This window comes from Typopeltis vanoorti, chromosome 9 (assembly GCF_054136105.1).
Source record: "Typopeltis vanoorti isolate ZY-2024b chromosome 9, IOZ_Tvanoo_1.0, whole genome shotgun sequence".
Taxonomy (NCBI): domain Eukaryota; kingdom Metazoa; phylum Arthropoda; class Arachnida; order Uropygi; family Thelyphonidae; genus Typopeltis; species Typopeltis vanoorti.
This window is the reverse complement of record NC_143557.1, coordinates 53,798,390-53,819,380: the sequence shown is the minus strand read 5'-3', so window position 1 is coordinate 53,819,380 and position 20,991 is coordinate 53,798,390. Positions and strand designations below refer to the sequence as shown.

The window sequence follows — 20,991 nt, the reverse complement described above, 5'->3', positions numbered from 1 at the left end:
GCTTGGGAAAATTAAGTTACAACCAACTTTTTATGATGATGTTATTGACCAGTTCATAAAGAAGAACTGTAAGGTAGAATTTGTATTGAAGTAGCTAAATTGAAAAATATAGAATATCATTTGTAAAATAAATGTTGTATTTGTATGATTAAATATACATAAATTTCTAAATACAGGCAACCCTTGTATAACGCGGTACTTATACAACGTGGTTTTGATATAATGCGGTCTAAAATTGTAGCAACCCTTGTTGAATGCGGTACTTATACAACACGGTTCCGATAAAAACACGGTCTACAAATTGTAGTAACTCGTTATCTTTTCATGTGTTTTTCACCGCGCGACTTAAAAATCAAATTTTATCTTCGTTAAATTTGTGTCTGCCTGTATCCCGCATGTAATTATAAGTAGCGAATTTATATTAGGGGAAATACCATTTAGCATGCATGTACCTCAATTGTTTACTGTATAAAACGTTTATTGTTGAAAATTGTCCTCATTTCTGCCAGGAAAGTGCATTAAAAATCATAATTGTGTTCATCTCAAGTTGAGCACTTTATTTTCTGGTGAGTTACATACAATATGTAATGCTTGCTTTTTTTGTGTAAAAAATTATTTTTATAATAATGGCCACAAACTGCAACGAAAGGGAAAAACCAACATTGAAAACAAAATTAATTTCTCTCGAAGAAAAATATTCAAAATCTTGGATCAGTTGAAAAATGGAGAAAAACCAGGAGTTTTTGCAGGGACTTCGAATTTAAATGAATAATCAACAATTCGAACAATTAAACAAAATGAACATAAAATCGGAGAAAGTGTTTATTGCTGGGTCAACGATAAGTGTAAAGTGCGTTGCTCGTGTATACGATATTCTAATGGAAAAATGGAGAAATCTCTAATGATTTTGATAGAAGATTGCATTTCAAAAGAAAATTCCTATGGATGGAAATCTTATTAAACAAAAAACTCTCAAAGTTTATAAACATTTATAGTGCAGCCCAGGTGTTCAATGAGGAAGAATCTGGGTTATATTGCAAAAAAAGTGCAAAAACGCACATATGTATTGCGAAAAATGAAAGATCAGCACCTGGATTCAAAGTTTCCAAAGATGGAATTACTCTACTGTTTTGTAGTAATGCATCAGGAGATTACATGACAAAACCAGTATTTATTATTGTATATTAAAAATTACAATTTGTAATTTTTATACTTTTATACTATGTATTTGTTTCATAATCTTAACTTACATGAATTACCTGAATTAGATAAAAATATATTTTTTGTTGGATATGTAATTGTTGTTTATATAATTTAAAAAAAAAACCGATTTCGGAACATAACCCTACTTTTTCTATGTGATCTGAGACTCGCATAATGGGATTTATATAACACGACATTTCTGCAGAACCTAACATCCACGTTATACAAGGGTTACGTGTAGATAGTTTTAAATGGTCAGTAATTCATTATTTCACTAATTCAGACTTCAATCACACCTCTCATTCCCTGAATGATAACAAGAGCAAGCGTGAATTTCAAGACCAGCATTTGCCCCTGCCTAGGATGTAAAGAGGGATCTCTGATAATTAATGTTTCCCAACACGGTTGCATAAAACTTCCCAAAATTTGGGAAACATTAATTTTAAGAAATCCCTCTTTACATCCTAGGCCACCTGCAAATGTCCATAGAGAGCGCACCTCCTAGATAGGACTTTAATTTCACTCATGTGTTTTTACTTATCATTGTATTGTATTTGTGTGTGTGTGTTGTTACAAAAAGTTATTTGTAATCCCTGAAGATGTCTCAGTGACTGCGATGAAATACTGGAAGCATTAAAATTAGTTTTAATCCTTTCTCAGTGTTGATAATATTCCATTAAACCTCCAGCATGAATTCTTCACAGCACTTAAGCCTCAACACACGAACTTCAAAGCTCATTATGATAGACATGTTGCTGTTTGATTGGGCCTCCCACGATGAGTCTGTTGACTGCATAATGGTTACCAAATAATAATAAATAAATAAATAATGTGACTTTTTTTTTGATCTAACATGATCTCGAACTTTAAACCATGAATTTTTGTTTTATTTTGTGAAATTTTAAATTGTATTATTATTATTATTATTATTATTATTATTATTATTGTTATTACCACCCCAAGACCTCATGGAGTCAAAGACTCATCTTGGAGGTCCTTTTATCACACACACAGCTCATCATACTGTGTTATAAACACATTCAAACTCTTTGCAGACACCACATTCTCAGGCAAGGTATTCCAATCATTCACAACTCTGCACGAAAAAAATCTGCTTCTCACTCCCTTGCTCACACTCTCTTTATACAGTTTCTAGGGATGACCTCTGGTTCTCCCCTGATCTCCAACTAATCTCTGTAAAACTTCTCCAGCATTCATCCTATAACAACCACTTACCAACTTGTAGGTCTCTATCATATCTCCCCCTCTTCCTCCTGTCCACCAGACTCTGCAAATTACATCTTCTCAATCTTTCCTCATACTCGACATTCCAGAGGTCAGAAACTACCTTAGTCAGTCTCCTTTGGACCCTTTCCAACATCTCTTCATCCTTCTGAAAACCCCGGTGACCAATATTGGGCAAAATAGTCCATGTGTGGCCTAATCAAAGCCGTTATACAATGGAACAAGAATCTCCCTACTTCTACACATCAATAGCATCATTCCCAGAAGCCTTTGTGTTGTCTTCACAATTTTGGCGATGTGTTTCCTAAATTTTTGATCCTTATTCACTATCACTCCCAGATCTCTTATTTCCTCTACCTCCAATAATATATTCTAACCAGCCCTAACCAATAATTCTGCATCCCATCTTTGTTTTCCAAATTTTAAAACTTTACATTTTGCAACATTGAACTCATTTCCATGCCCAATCACTCAATCTATTCAAATCTTCCTGTAAGCCCACAACATCTTCACTACACCTCATGGTTCATCCCAACTTTGCATCATCTGCAAACAACTGAATATCTCCATCCAAACCTTCACCTATATCATTAATATACAAATTAAACAGTAATGGACCTAAAACAGACCCCTTAGCCACTCCACTAGTGACTTTCCTTTTCCTGGATATCGCTCCCCCATATACACAACTTGTTGATACCTATCAGATAGCCAGTCTCCAATCCAATGTACTAATTTAATATCCAACACCATCTGCTCTAATTTGACTGGCAACTTATCACGAGGTACTCTATCAAAAGCCTTTGCGAAATCCAAGTATATTACTGTGTATCCTTCTCCTCTGTCCAAGGAAGCAGTCACTTTATTGTAATAAGTAAGTAGATTACTAAAACATGACCTCCCTTTAGCAAATCCATGCTGTCCATCGAAGATAATACCATTGTTGTGAACCCAACTCTGGATCCTAGTTCTCACAAGCTTCTCCAACAACTTAACACCTGACACACAGATAGGCCTATAGTTTGATGTTTGAGTTCGATCACTTCCTTTATGAAGTGGCACAATCTTGCCCTCCTTCCACTCCTTAGGAACTTGACCGAGTGCAAGACTCACAGTCAAGGCAGGTGTCAACTCCCTGGCACATTCCTTCAGAATACACGGTGATATATTATCAAGTCCCACAGCCTTATTAACATCTAGTTTGCGCAATTCCTGATACACCTCTTGCTCACTTACAGTCAGTCTCTCTTCCCCATCATCAACTGCTCTCAATCTCTCCATGAAGTCACATTCACAAGATTGAAAGATCTTTATGAACTGCTCATTAAGTATCTCCACCACACATTCTGCAACAGCTGTCTTTATACCATTTCCTCCAATCAATGTCATCCTTCCATAATGATTCTTTCTTTTTGCTGGCTACATATCGAAAGAACTCCTTAGGATTCTTTTTGGCTTCATTAGCTAACTACTGTTCATACCTCTCTTTAGCTACCCTCACCAACCAAGTCACTCTCCTTGCTTGGTCTTTGTAGACCTCATGGAATTGGTTATTTCCACTTCTCTTATGCTGCCTCCACAATGCTCTTTTTTCTCTGTATCGCATGCTTAATCTCTTTATTCATCCATTTCACACCTGCCACTTATTTTGTTTATTTTGACTTATTTTGTTTAATTCATAAACTGATTTTTGAAGTTCATCTTCATTGTGTTGTATATATATATATATATTGAATACAGTTGGAGATGAGCTACATCCATGTACCAAATGTAATAAATCCTTGTTTTTTCATTATATTCCATGATTTTTTTTGTGTGTATTTTTGCCAAAAGCTTTCTCATAATATATAAAGGCTAGGTGAGTCTCTTAAATTAAATTTTCATATTTTTTTCAATAATTTATTTTAACATATAAATATTGTCTATACACAATCTTCCATGTCTGTAACTGTTTAGTTCTTCTGAGAGTAGATTGCAATATTTCGAACTCTTTTACAGAATTTTACAAAATTGTTATTCAGAATTTACTGTAATGTTGTATCCTATATTTAAGAAACTTATTCCACTGTAATTTCCACAATCATGTCTGTCTCCTTTTTTAAATATTGATGTAACCTTAGCTTTTCACCAGGCTGATGGTGCCTCATGTTTCCTCCAACAGTTATTTATTAATTTTAAGACTTTGTGATGTAAATATTCTCTGCCTTTTTTCCAAAGTTCTGTATTTATGACATCTATTCTGATTGAGTTTCTATTTTTGATACCTTTATTGCTTATTTTAGTTCTTGTAATCTAATTGGTTCTATATCAGTGCTGATTTCTTCATTATTATTTTTGGTTATTAAATTTAGGTCATACCATAAATTCTTATAATGCTTTATCCATTGTTTCTCTCTTATATTATGTTTATTATGTGCTCTTTCTTCATTGTTATTTAATATTTTGTTGGCTATATCTTGTTTTCTATTTTATTAATAAATTGTTTATTAATAACTAATATAATTAATAAATATTTTATTAATAATGAAACGTTTTTGAAAGAGTGATTTATTTGTCATTTGTTTTTCTTGTATTTTATTTTCTATATCAGTGTTCCAAATTTTTAATGCTTTTCTTTTTAATATTTAATCTTTCCAAGTACTTCAGAGGGTGCTTTACGAATTATTATTAAAGTTTTACATTTGTCTATATTATCATCAATTTTGACTTTTATTAGGTAATATTCTATTAATCATGATTGATATAGCATTCTAATGCTTTCTTTTTGTAATAGATATTTTTTATATATTTGTTCTAGTTCTTGTTTTTTTTCTATTTACTTCTTTTCTACAATTTGTTAATATTTCTATTTTAGAAACTACTAAGTAATGATTTGAAAAAATTCATTTCCTCTGTAAACATGTAAATCTCTTACACATGGAGTTAGTTTCTGATTAGTAATGATATAATCAATTATAGATCTTGTTCCTCTGCCATTCTTAGTATATTTATTTATATTATTTTTCTGAAAAAAGGAGTATAAGTTATTTTAAAATTATTGAAAGTTCAGAAGTCTAATACTTCTTGACTATTGCTATTCATGCAAAATTCTCCATATTTTCCTGAGACATTTGGGATTGGATTATTTCCAGCTTTAGCATTAATTTCTCCTACTATTAACATTTAATGTAGTCATTTTTATTACATTTATTTAACTGTTTTTGTAGTTTCTCATAAAATTGTTCAGATCCTCTTTTCTGTCTTCTTCAGTAGCATATACTCCTCTGATATTTAAGTATCTTTTATTTGTTTTTAATTAAACTGTTATAATTTGATCATTTACAAAATTGTACTTTCATATTCCACTTTTCTATTTATTCTCAATTAAAATGGCCACTCCACAAGAAGCTCTGATAAGTTGGGTCCACTCCACTATATAACATAATAAAACCATCTATATCTTTTGTTTCCTTTAATTTCATTTTTATTTCTGTTATCATGGCTATATTAATACTTTCAATTTTTAGTTGTTTAGAGAAAATAGCCTCAAGTGCTCTAGACTGTCCATGCACTTTCTGAGATTTAGAAACTATTTAATGGAGGGGGGGGGGAGCATAGTGGACAAAAGAATGGCTGGCTGAGGTTAATCAGGAGTTTTTAGTACCTATTCATTAATCTTTGCACAATTAGCATGCAGCAACTGGCAGTAAAAATCGCACTGAAAGCTCTTTTTCTTGTTCTTTATCTCCAACTTACAGCTATAGCACTTCTGTACTTCAGCTAGCCTGTTAGAGTTGGTGAGATTCTTAGTTCTCAATTGATGCTTGACTCTGTGGCCGTCATCTTTGCTTCATGCTGCAGGCATATCTATACTTAATGCACAAGCACTTGCTTTCACCGACATTAAAGTAGAAAAAAATCTATATCATGGAAACAACTACCGTGTTACAGTGAAACTTTAGTTTAATATAAACCAAAATAAACACTCGACGTTTCAACCTTCACATTAAGGTCATCATCTGGAGTATACACATATACTCCAGACCTTAACACATGTACACATATACTATACTATATAGTATACACATATACTCCCATATAAATTGTTAAAATTAAAATTAAAGTTAAAATTGTTAAATTAGAAAGAGCAGTGTAGTGTCATCAGCAATATGCTAAAGTTACTGATCAACCATTAAAACTAATGGCCTGACCTCTGGTGAAAAAAAAAATTACTACATCAAAGCTAGAGTCCTGTTATTATTATTATCTATTAGGTTACAAAATTAAATTAATCTGGAGAGCAGTGGCGGCTTGTACATAAGCACTGCGACACTGCTGCACCTCCAAGGAAAAAACGAAAAAATTAAATTTTGTTTGTGTTTATAAATAATAACAATGCTTGCAACATTATATAAATGCAATACATGTTAAAGGCTACAGCTTATGTTTCGACATTGATTGAATAATTAATAATTGGAATTGTTCGATTAACGCTTGATTACAAAACAAATGCACTGCGATCAAACCCAGTGTCGGAATTATCACGTTCGGTCAGTTCCAGCAAGACTTGCTGATATTTGTGTGCACTTGTTACTGCACATAACAAGTGAATCTGACACTGCTCATTGAACAGTGTCGCTACAGATAAATTGTATGCTTGTGCACGTTATTTCTTTGAGATATGAAGTTTTTATTATTGCCGTGTATTCATGGTGAGGGTGAAATATTTTTAGTAAATCTTATTTTATTCTGTTAAAATAACACATAATTATTTATTATAAATACAAGGCTGAATTATGACGAATGTCACTGCTGAAAATTTGAAAAAAATTATATTTTCTCAATTATCGTTACATGAAACAAATGCACGAAACAACGTTACACAAAACATTGAGCAGTGTCGATATCGCTACAGATATATGAGTATTATATGCTTGCGTGCGTTATTTCTGTCTACGAAATTTTATAATTGGCATGTGTTCGTAGTGAGGGTAAAATATTTTTAATAAAGCAATTTTTGTAATATGTAAATTTACTTATTAATAAATTGGTTACTGATTAGGAAAATTATTATTATTATTATTATTCAGTTACACCTCTAGGAAGTCCAAAGACTCATCGAGGGAGAGTGTGGCAATAGCATTGAACGATTGAACTACTAACCGTGCTCAAACTTGCTTAACTTTTTGCGAGCCATCAATAGCAGAGGCTCTACCATTCGACCAATGTAGCACCCCCGCTTAAAATATTCACCGTCCGCCACTGTTGGAGAGTAATATGTTCACACACAACAACAACAACAACAACAAAAAATTAATAAATAAATAAAAGAAAAGAAAACATATAAATAAAAATTAAAAAAGAATAATTATATAGTGTACATATAAATTACAACCAACTGGTATGGATATGGCCAATAAAAGTTGAAAAATTGCTTAGAGTCCTAAAGTCAGGGTTTGCTGGAAAACAAAGTGGTCTGAATGTGTGGCATTCAAATTCTTGGGATTTTTAAGCCACCATTATTATTAAGATTAGGTCATCTAATCAAAATTGTACAGGCTTCTTTAAATTTCCGTTCATATTTTGTATGATGTAAAGAACGAGTACTTTTCCAATCAATTTGGTGTAGGGTATTCGGAGTGTGATCTGAGACGCCTGCTTCACCAAAATTGTTGAATTTCATGTGTTGTTTGTGTTCTTTTTTTCAGATAGGGATTGTACATCCAGTTTCCCCAATATAAAGTAAGTTATTACAGGTGCAATAGATGCAATAAACTCCACAGTGTGCCAAATGGGGGGGGGGGGATCCTTAGAGAAGTTGAATATGCATTTTAAATTTAAATTTAAAAGTGTTTAAAAGGTAGTTTAAAAGTGGCATATTCAGAAGCCAAAAATTCAGAAAATTTGTTCTTTGAAAATCCTGAAATATTTCCAGATGAAATAAAATTAAATAAATAAATTAATTAATTTAATTTGATTTAATACAAATAATAGATACTTTTATAATATTCTATCAACATATTTTATTATCCTAATTGAAAATGATTTTATTTTGTTTGCTGTGAGAAATTGTGAAATAATTTTGAAACATAAAATGTTGTTTCTCATTCTATCCTGTCTTTAGGTGAGCACCAGTATGAAATTTTAGATCATGTTGCAGCTAAATTTCATGAAGAAGGAGGAATATTTAGATTACTGGTAAGATATAAATGAAATATAAATAAAATACATATTTTTATTAGTTATTATAATAATTTAGATGATACACTGACTGGTTTTGAACTCTTGTGTTGGCTGCTTCTGGTTAGTAGACCAAGAAAGGGTGAAAAAAATCTTTTCTTAATTAATTATAACTAATTAATAATGAAAATACATGTTAACTTAAACCTTTTGATTTGTAGAGTTTTGGGCTGTTTCATAGTTGTTTTCAATACAATTATAGAAAAACACTCGCAAAAAAGAGAGCATCCATTTAATTGAAAGCACTTGATATATTATATGCATATCGGATGCAGGAAAATAGCTCCATCTGCATTAATAGATATCCAAAAATAATTACAATAAAATAAATTACTTAATAAAATCTTTTTAAATATAAACAATTAATTAATTACAATTTACGGAACATATGAATGGTTTGTATTAGTAAGTATAACTTCTCAAAATTGAAAAAATTTAAAGCAGTCATTTTTGTTAAGGTTTAGATGTGTGCTTCACAGCTTTCTTTATACAGTGTTTCCTGAAGAAAATAACTCAAATGTAACTTTGGTTTTGTTCCACTTAATTCTATGTTTTGTAGATAATGTGTGGTTTGCTAAATCAGATTTATTGGATTCTTTAAGGGTAACATATTTTTGATGTTCTTCAAAACAAATTTATGCAGAATGACTGGTCTGTCCATAATAACATAAGCTGCAAGAGCAGGGGATTCTGTAAACATCAGATAAGAAAAAGGAGGATATTCATCTTTAGAAGAGGAAGTTATTAACTTTTAATTAATATAACTTCCTTATAAAGTTAATAAATTTAAAACATTATAAAGTTAATAACTTCCTTAATTAATAAATTCAGTAAGTTGTTCACTTTACAAACTGGATGAAAAGAGACTTTTAAGTGAATCTGCCAAAGTAGTCTTTCTATTTTTTCTGAAATTCCTTAAACATATAGGAGATACAAGAGATCTGGAGGGTGATGATTGATAAAAAATTGAAATTCAGGGAACATATTGCAAAGGTGGTGAAGGTAACCCAGACATTTGCTGCAATACTAAGAAGGATGCTGACCTGCAGAGATAAAAGAGTTATTGTTCCATTGTATAAGATCCTGATCGGACCACACTTCGACTATTGTTCTCAAATTTGGTCCTCAGGATTTGAAGGGGATAAATTAACTGTGGAAAGGGTACAGAGGTGGATAACAAAGATGGTTTCAGGACTGTATCATGTTAGTTATGAAGATCAGCTGAGGGAATGTGAACTGCAGAGTTGGTAGATAAAAGAAGGAGAGGTGATGTGATTGAGACTTTTAAACTGTTGACAGGTTGTTACAGGGTTGACATTGGGGAGTTCTTTCACTTGGTGAAACAGCAGGAAGGAACAATGACAAGGGGCCAACTCTGGAAGTTATGAATGAGCAAGAGAGTGAGAAGTAGTTTCTTTGCATGAAGAGTGCTTGAACCATGGAATGCATTGCTTGATAGAATGGGGAGAGCAAGAATTATCAATGAGTTCAAGGAGTGGTATGATAGACTTTGTGTTTCCAAGGAAGGACCTCCCACAATGACACTTTTGACTCCATTGAGGCTTGAATAATATAAATAATATGAGGGTTGCCTGAAAAGTTCTTGGCCTAACAATGAAAAAACGAATTTATGATTTTAAAATTATTTTTATTTTTCAACATAATCTTCCTTAAGATTAATACATTTATTCCAGCGATGCTCCAGCACCATTATCCTGTCCCTGTAGTGGTTCACAGTAAGATAAGCAAAATATCCCTATACAGCTTCAATCTTGATTGTAAGAAAAACTCTTGATTCTAAGAAAAACGCTGACCACCGAGAAAGAGTTTTAGTTTTGGGAAGAGATAGAAGTCAGAGGGAGCCAAATTTGGGGAATAGGGGGAGATGTTCCAACAATTCAAAGTGCAGATCCCTTAATTTTCCCATTGCCAAAACACCTTTGTAGGCAGGTGCATTGTCCTGATGAAAGATGCTTTTTTCTTCTGCAAACCAGGTCTTTTCTCATGAATTTTTTTGTCTAGTCTGGTTAAAAGATCGGAATGATATTCCCCAGTTATTGCTTTACCCTTTTCAAGATAATTAATAAACAAAATGCCTTTAGCATCCCAAAACACCAGTGCCATGATCTTTCCTGCTGATTGAACCGACTTTGTCTTCTTTGGTGCTGAACAACCGGCTTCTGTCCACTGTTTTGACTGCTGTTTGGATTCTGGTGTGTAATGGTGAATCCAAGTCTTATCCATATTAATAAATCGACTCACAAAATCAGTTTTATTCTTGTTAATATGCTCCAAAAACTGTTCAGAGATCTGCTATGAGCAAGCGCAGCACCCATCTTGTGCAAAGCTTTTTCATTTGCAATTCTTCATGGAAAATATATCCTATATGTTCTTTTGAAATGCCTATAGTTTCAGCAATTTCATGCACTTTGACTTGGTGGTCATCCAATACCATACACTTGATCAATGATTTTTGGTGTTGTTACACTTTTTGGACATCCTTCATGTGTATCATCTTCAAGGCTGGTATTGCCATGTTTAAACTCGGCAGCCCATTTCTTAATTATTGAAAACGAAGGAGAAGAGTGCCTATGAACTTTTATGAACTTCACATGAATTTCTTTTGGCATTAAACCTGCTTTTACAAAGAATTTTATAATCGCACGTTACTCAATTTTATCCATTTCAAAGGATACGGACAACAATTTTGCTCCAGCTGTAAAAAACAAACTGCTTGATAGAATGACTTGCAATTTCACATAGATGCCTATGACAGATGTACCAACTTAGAAAAAAAAAATCTTGCCGATATTGTTGCCATCTATGGTCGAGGCCTAGAACTTTTCAGACCAGCCTCGTAGTATGGAATACAAATTTTGATAACATTATTCCTCTTGAGGCGGGCTAAGGCAACGGCCATTATTATTATTATTATTACATCCTTCATGGAGATGGCAGACCCACACCGGAGGTTCATTCAACTGACAACATATTTATCATATAGAATCTTAAAATCCTTAGCACATTCTGGTAATGCATTCCATTCACTGACAATTCTCCATGTAAAAAATCTACTCCTCACACCCCTCTTCACCATACCTTTACTTCCAGGGATGACCTCTTGTTCTTCCCCTGTCACCTCCTTCTCTTTTTATAATCCCCTCTAGATTAATCTGATAAAATCCTCTCACCAACTTAAATGTCTCTATCATATCACCTCTCTTCCTCCTATCCACCAAACTCTGTAATCCATATCTCTTCAACCTTTCTCCATATCCATCATTCAAAAGTCTCGACATTGTCTTAGCCGCTTGCCTCTGCACCCTCTTGAATGTCTCCACATCGCATTGAAAACTGGGTGACCAGATTTGAGCACAGTAGTCCAAATGTGGTCTGACCAGTGCTTTATACAGTGGCACAACCACTTCTGTATTCCTACATGTTAGAGTACTTCTTATCATAGCAGCACTACGATATGCAGCAGCCTTTGCAACACTAACAATATTCCCTCTAAACTTCAGTCTACTGTTAACCATCACTTTCATATCTCTAATCTCATCCACTTCCTGCAGTATAGCACCATCGATATAGTACACAGCCTTATATTTCTGCACTGCAGAATGCAACACCTTGCACTTATTGATATTAAAACTACAACATCACTCCTTTGTCCGAGTAAAAAGTCCATTCAATTCTTCCTGAAGAGAATTAACATCAGCAGTCTACTTATAATTCTTCCCAACTTTGCATCATCAGCAAACAACTGAAGACCCTCGGTCAGTCCACATGATTTATTATTTACAAACAAGTTAACCAGGGTTCCCGGGGCCCAAGAACAGAACCCTGGGGCACGGGACTGGTTACCCTTCTTTTTTAAGATACTGCTCCATCATACAAAACCTGTTTGTATTGTTCAGATGGCCAATCTCTGATCCATCTAACCAGTATGCTATCAATTCCCACCATTTTCTGCAGCTTGTACACCAACGTATCATGTGGTAATCTATCAAATGTGTTTGCAAATCCAAGAATATCACTGTATATGATTCTCCCTTATCTAACACACTCGTTACCTTTCATAAAATGCAGGTAAATTCTAAGACAGGACCTACCCTTTACAAATCAATGCTGACCTCATAAAGAATGCTATATCCATCCACCCAATCCTGTATTCTGTTCCTTATCAATCTCTTCTGTATTCTGTTCCTTGACCACAACTGCAGTTATACAGACTGGTCTATAGTTGGAGATTTCTGTCCTAGAACCATGCTTGTGGAGTGGTACTATTTTCCTTCTTTCCACTCCTTAGGAAACCACCCATTCCTAACTATACCTACCCATTGCAAGACTTTCATTAAATAACTAGGTCAAGGGCATAGCCAATTGTGGTACACATTCCTTAAGAATGCATTGTGATATGTCATCCATTCCCATAGCCTTATTAATATCTAACCAATCCAACATAAAGTGCTCATTCAATAATTCCACTATATCGTTTACAGCTGTTAGTCCACTGCCATGACTATCCACCAATGTTAATCTGCCATAATTATTCTTCCTCATGCTTGCCATTCAGCAGAAAAATTCACTTGAGTTAACCTTGGTCTGACCAGCCAATCTCTCTCATATTGCACCTTTTTTTTCTTATCATGCTCATCACCTTTCTAGCATGCGCTTTATACCTTTCATGGATCTAATCACTCCAACAGTCTTGTACCTCCTCCATAAGATTTTCTTTTCCAGCACAGCTTACTTGTTCATCCATTTCACTCCTACTCTATTTACTTGCTTAATACTTTGTATGCAGTTATACATTGATTTTGTCAGATACTGCCTTGTGAGTTTCCATGCATTGTCGACATCTTTTTCACTCAGCTCATCTATCCAACGCACTGATGCTAGCTGATTACAGAGCTTCCTATAATCACCCGCTTTATACTTCCACATGTATCCATTTTTGGCAGTAACCTTTTCTTGTTTCATCACTTCCCAAACATGTACTTCATGATCACTGGTAGCAGTATCAACACCTCTTTAACAACTACATTCTTGGGAAGTTATCACCAAATCCAAAATATTAAAGCCTCTGGTTACATCAGTCACATGCTGCCTAAGATACTTAGCTGTCAGAAATTCCACAAACTCACTCTTCTTGTTCCCATACACTATCTCTTCCATCCATTCTCTATTCCTGTAATTAACATCTCTCATCAGGATCACCATCTTTTTCATATGCCCACTAATTTACCTAAACATTTCACAATCCTATACAGTATCCTATCAGATATGCTAACCTGTTTATTTCAACTTCACACCACACAGATTCAAAATATGTGCATGCACTATCAACTTCTACACTTAGTGGCACAATTCCTCTGCAATCATCAACAGCATTCCCTCTCCTCTTTTTGCATTTCTTTCCTTCTGGAAAATTATATATATTTCTATTCCCAACATCACATCCTCCTCAGACAACCAAGTTTCATTTATTCCAATTATCTTTCGGCGTACTGACTCATCCACTGCGACAAACTTAGCAGGGGTGTGCTAGATGTGCAGTGCTCATCTGCTCATCCACTGAACAGCAGTATCACTGATATATTTTTGCATTTATTCCTGTTAAAGACTCCCCTAATTGTTTCTTGGCTTTACGTGATTCCTAAAATTAAACACAATATACTAATGCTTCATGAAGAGGATGCTTTTCGACACATATACATTGCATCATATTCACATTAATAGCCCAGGCGTGCATTCAAAATACATACACCTTTGAACCCTTTGAAAAGATGTACAGATAGCGCAGCAAGTCAAATTCTTAGTATTTTTGTAGTTTTAAACTGATCATTATGTGTAGGGTGAGCTCTAAGACAATAGCACCTAGAGGCTGTGATTGGTTATTGGTGAAGTGGGAATTGATGTGGTAGGCAAGTTTTTATATATAATATACACAGGTTTTTAATATATACTTTTCGATAAATCTATAACTTTTTTTTTTGCTCATGTCGAAGGAGGTAAGCCTTGTCCTCCTCTTCCGAATTTTACACCTTTGAGTATTTCAAATATACCAACCAAATATAACATTCTCATTCATTATTGTTTTCTAATATATAGTATCTTAAAACAAACACATTGTCCCCTACTCTATGCAGATTTGGTTACAATTAATTAGGAATACATTGGTAACTTACTTAGTTACCAATGTATTCAAAGTTATCCTACAATTAATTGCATTAGACCAACTAAGATGAGCACTGATGTGCCTATGCACTCTTAAAACTTTCATGCATTAATAAAAATGCAATTATTATTATTATTATAATGGGCAACTCCAGTGAATCGGCAGACACATCGAGGGAGGCCCTAACATCATGTCAAGAACAACTATTCGACATTCACACAGTATCTATCATACCTCGCCTTGAACTCATTCACAGTCATGGCACCCTCAACAGACTCTGGCAGCTTATTCCACTCATTCACCACTCGCCAAGTAAAAAACCTAGCTCTAACACCCTTGCTAACCATATTCTTGCCCAGCTTCCATGTATGGTCTCTTAGTCCTCCCACCACCAATCCTATTCTCAAAAATATCTTCTGAATTAATCTTATAGAAACCCTTCAGTAATTTGAATGTCTCAATCATATCACCCCTTTTCTGCCTATCAACCAATTTCTGCAACCCACAAATCTTCAACCTGTTCTCATAAGGTTCATTCCACAGACCTTCTATCATCTTGGTCACTCGTCTCTGGATACTCTCCACCTCCTCCCTATCAAGAAGAAACCCTGGTGTCTATATCTGGGCACAGTAGTCTAGATGGAGGGTCTTATCAAGGCTCGATATATAGAGGAACAGTAACTTGTTTGTCGCTGCTTGTTAAAGTATTTTTCAGCAACCAAGTGATTTGATGAGCTGATTTCGCCACTTTTGTGATCTGTCCCCTAAACTTCAACTCCCTATCCACCAACACTCCCAAATCCCTTACGTCATCAATCTCCTGGAGCACGGTTCCACCAATGTGATATTCTGCTGCTAATCTTTTCACCCCAAAATGCATAACCTTACATTTTGTCACATTAAATTGACATCCATTCTCCTTAGCCCAGTCCTCCAAACTATCCAAATCATCTTTCAAAATTTTGACATCCTGTGCATTCACAGGATGTCAAAGATTCATGAGCAAGTCACTGAGGCATGATCTACCCTTCACAAAACCATGTTGTCCCCCATACAGTATCCCATTTTCATCTATCCAATCCTGTATTTTTCTCTTGACTAATTTCTCCAAGACCTTGACAACGATTCCTGATATGCTAATCGGTTGGTAATTTACAACAGCAGTCTTGGAACCTCCTTTATGCAGTGGAACTATTTTCCCCGTGTTTCCTCCCCCTAGGGACTAATCCAGACTCGAGACTCAAATTAAACAAAATCGTCAAGGGCACTGACAGTTCTTTAGCCGCTTCACGTATGACACGAGCTGGTATACCATCCAATCCCACAGAAGTATTGACATTGAGGTTTTGTAATAAACTATTCACCTCCACTTCATTCACCACAATTCCCGTATAATCTATTGTTACATTCATTCCTGCAATGTCACCCCCTGGATGATATTCTCTTGCAAAGTGCTCGCTCAGTAATTCAACTATATCAACTGATTCGGTTACCTCCCTATGATCAGCATTCTTTAAAATGATTCTGCCATATACATTTTTTCTTTTACTTGCAACATATCGAAAAAACTGTTTGGGATTCTCTTTAGCCTGCCTGGCTAATGTTCTTTCATAATCCATTTTTGCTTTTCTTACCACACTCGTTACCCTTCTGGCTTGTGCTTTATACCGTTCATGTGCCTGCTGGTCACCTTTCTCCTTTAATTCCCTCCATAGTTGTTTCTTTTTTTGCAGCTCAAGCTTAATGGTGTTATTCATCCATTTAACCCCAACTTTGTTTATTATTTGGACTCTAGGTATACAGTCAGCCATTGCCTCATGCAAACACTTCTTAACTGCCTCCCATGCATTATTAACATCTAGCCCTAGCAGTTTTACATGCCATGGCACTGAACCAATCAAACTCCTAAGCTTGCCGTACTTACCAGCCTGATAATTCCATGTGTACCCTGTTTTAGTTGTAAATTCCACACCTTTAGCCACCTCCCAAGTCAAGACCCTATGATCACTCTCTCACCAATTGGTGGCAACGTGGTCATATTCATTACTCATACAAATTCTCAGATGCAATTACTACGTCAAGCACTCTCTGACCTCTAGTATTTTCCATTACATGCTGTCTCAGATAGTTATCCCTTAATAACCGCATAAAATCTAATTCCTTCCTCCCATGTGTCCTCTCCTCCTTTCAATCAGTGTTACCATAGTTGAAATCTCCCATAATAATTACTCTCCTTCCACTCATTTCTTCTAGTTGCTTATGCATACTATCTCCACCATCTATTCCATCACCTGGTCTATAGCGGCACCTGACTGTATATTTTTTTCTGCTAGTTTCAATCTCCCCCCAAATTTCTTCAAATGTGCTCTTTTTTCTCTATCCTGCAGTTCCACTTCTATTCTCCTTGGCTGTAGCTCATCAGCTATCATCGATAACATTCCTCCTCCCATTTATTCTTCCTGTCACTCCTGAACACACCATACGCCTCACATTCAATCCCACTAACTATATCATCTTCTGTCAGCCATGTTTCACTAATGCCAATAACCTTTGGCCAACCAAGGCTAAAAATTCTTTCTTCTTGTTCCTAATACTTCTGGTATTAGTATACATGAATTGCAGAAGCCCATTTGTCCCATCCCTATTTTGATGCCTTATACTAACTATCCCATTCTGATTTGTTGTCTTTCGTACTCACTCGGGCATATTAAATGTATACCATCCATCTTATATAAATCCTTTCGCCCATCGAACTCACTCCACACATCCACAAATTCCACACCACTCCTCCTGCATAATTCATTCATAATATCATTAGCGATTTTGACCCTCCTTCTATACTTTCACTGTCATACCGCTACAGCAGACTCACCATCCTAACTCTCTCACTCTTCTCTTTTATTACCTCAAGCAATTCCTTCAAATCCTCTCACATAGCCATTTTTGCCTCCTTTCAAATCATTTGTACCTGCTACTACTATCATTTCTTTCACTCGCTGCTTTTGCATTCTAATCGACTCACTTACATCCTTAACGTTCTCACCAGGTTGGTGCGATTTTGTTAAACTCTTAGCTATCACACCTCTTACTAAGAAATCATATAGTCAAACTGACATGAAATTTGTAGCACGGGTTGCATAATCCACGACAGCACACCCAACCGAAATGGGCATGCAACGCCACTGAAACTCAGCTCTCTTGTTTCGAATACTCCTTACATTTGTGTACAAACATATTAATCCCTACGTGTTTGAAGGCATTCTACAGCACAAACATTCTCTATTCTAGCTGTTGTACTATACCACACCTCTCTCATCGGTCTGACCACTCCTGTTTCCCTGATCCTGACTCTGCTTTCCATTCCTACCTGTCTCATCCTCACCTTTATGCATTCCATCATCTTGTGCTGCTGCAACCACATCTTCAACTTCATATCTATCTTCCTCCTGTCTTACAATCCATTTACTTGTACTATCCTGCTTCACAAGTAGACTCTGATCATTTACTACAATAATTTCTTGGCTCTGTGTCTTCTCAAAAAACACTAGACTTTCTAAATGCCCAACACTAAACTTTTTCAAATGTAATCCATCAGCTTTAAATGATTCCAACTTTCTTTCAAATTCACTTTACAGGTTTACAAATTGTGAACTCCCTTTGCCTCACACACCTCAGCCATTATTGATTACTTTATCAATAGTGTTTATATAATAACCATAAAAGATGAAAGTAGCCCTGATAATAAACAGTTCTTTGTTTAGAAAAGAATCTGTAGAACATAATTTTATGTACTGTTTAGGATATCCAACTTATAAACTCTCAAAATACTTTTCTAATCTTCTATCTGCATTTACAGGAAACTGCTTGTTTCATAAAAAATTCAATAGATTTTAAGAAAAAAATTTCAGGATTATCCTTACAACCCACAGATCTAGTATGTTTTGATGTAGTCTCACTTTTTACAAATATCCCTCTAATGGATATGATTGAACTAGTTAATGACTTTCCTTGTGATATTGTCAAATTATTTAATTTTGTTATTAATTCAAGATATTTCAGCTGTTAGAACAAACTCTACAAACAGATACAATTAACAGCTATGGTGCCTCCCATTCCCTGAACTTTAGCTAATTACTTTAAATATTTCAAATAACATATTCTGGACTTTTTTTCACCTAACCATCGATTTATTAAACATATGTTGATGATGTTTTTGCTGTATGGAACTCGTCCTTATCTAATGTTCCTGAATTTCTTGAAAAAATTAATTCATAATTATACCCAAGAATCAAATTTACCCTGGAAGTATAACAACTGTCTTTCTTTTCTGGATATTCTCATTGTGTGTCAGCCAAATGGTAGTCTCCAGTTCTCAGTATATAGAAAACCAACTCATACTGGTAAATACTTTGATACTAACTCATCATTACCCTTGTCAGAAATATTATTATTATTATTACTACCACCACCATCAGACCTCCATGAAGTCAAAAGATTCATATGGGAGGCAAAAACTGTTACAGACAAAATCCATGAAACCATGCTTTAAATTCATTCAGTGTAGCTGCATTCACCACAATGTTAGGTGATGCATTCCACTCACCAACCACTTTCCATACAGAGAAAATACTCATTATGCTTTTGCTCACACCCTTCTTATACAGCATCCAGGTATGTCCCCTTGTTCTACCTCCTTTCCCCTGTTCTACAAAAATTTCTTCCACATTAAACCAGTTACAACCCTTTATCAACTGAAATCTCTCAATCATATCTCTTCTCTTCTTCCTGTTTACAAGGCTTTGCAAATTTCATTCCCTCAAACTGTCTTCATATCCCAGATCTCAAAGATCAGTTACCAGTCTTCTCTTAGATCAGTCTTCTCTGGATCTTTTCCACTATATCCTCATCACCATCAAAACTAGGGGACCAAATTTGTGCACATACAAGGCTTGATCAACACAAATACAATGGAATCAGAACCTCTTTAATTGTATAAGTCATTGCCATAATCTGATGTGATGTATTCACAACTTGTGCAGTGGGACCTCTGAATATCAGATCCTTGTCCAACACTCCAAGGTTCCTTATCTCCTCAACTTCCTCTAAAATTTCCCTGCCAAGTGTATACTTTGCATCCTGTTGTTGGCTACCAAATTTCAAAACTTTACACTTTGCAGCATTGAGTTGATAGTTCCATACTCACTCATAAATCTATTCAAGTCCTCCTGCAAGACCACAACATCTGCTTGATTTCTCATCACTCTCTCTCCAGTTTGTCATAATCTGCAAACAGTTGTATATCACCAGTTAAACCTATCCCAATATCAAATTAATATATATACAAATTAAATAACAATGGTCCCAAAACTGACCCATTTGGCCCACCACTAGTGACTTTCCTCTTTCAAGATAGTGCCCCTTCCTCCATACACAACTTGCTCTTGCCTATATGATTCACCTATTCAAATAATTATTCTATCATCCAATCCCATCCCCCTTCACATTAGTTACCAATTTGTGGTGTGGCAATATATCAAAAGCTTTTGCAAAATCTAACTATACCACTGAACATGCATCTACCTTGTTCAAGACATTCATAAACTTCTTATAATACATAAGCAAGTTGGTAAAACATGACCTCCGATTAACAAACCTATGTTGACTATCAACTCACTTTTGTATCCTATATATCTAATCAACCTTTCCAATATCTAAACAACAACAATTTTAAGGGGAGCCTTATCACCACTTTTTGTGATGATAAGGCTCCCCTTATACTCTTTTGGGACTTGTGCTCTTGCAAGACTCTTGCTAAAGGTAGGCCAACTGATGCTTTTTCCTTGAAACATTCCCTGAAGACATATGGTGACTTGTCATCAAGTCCTGTTGCCATATTGACATCTAGCTTATAAATTAAAGATGCCAAGAATTATACTCTTAGTTTCATCCTTTATCCAAGTTTAAGCAAACAAAGTTTGCACATGAAGTAACTTCATGACAGGGCAACTCATATATAGAGGCTAATGACTTCACATCAATTGCCTTAGTATCCCATAATGCAAAGCACATATCCTTATGAACATGTGTAATGATATTCATTATGGGATCCATACCTAGACCAGTTTCAACCTTTATTGAGGTCT

At 35.0% G+C, this 20,991-nt stretch overlaps 1 protein-coding gene across 1 annotated transcript in view; it reads left to right on the top strand.

Annotated features, from left to right (window-relative positions):
• LOC150103052 (meiotic recombination protein DMC1 homolog) overlaps positions 1–20,991 on the top strand; it is a 320,619-nt gene that overhangs the window by 166,578 nt on the left and 133,050 nt on the right. The window contains exon 10 of the mRNA XM_090397700.1: positions 8,552–8,625. Coding sequence (XP_090253826.1) covers positions 8,552–8,625 — 74 coding nt within the window. The remainder of the gene's footprint in view (positions 1–8,551; positions 8,626–20,991) is intronic.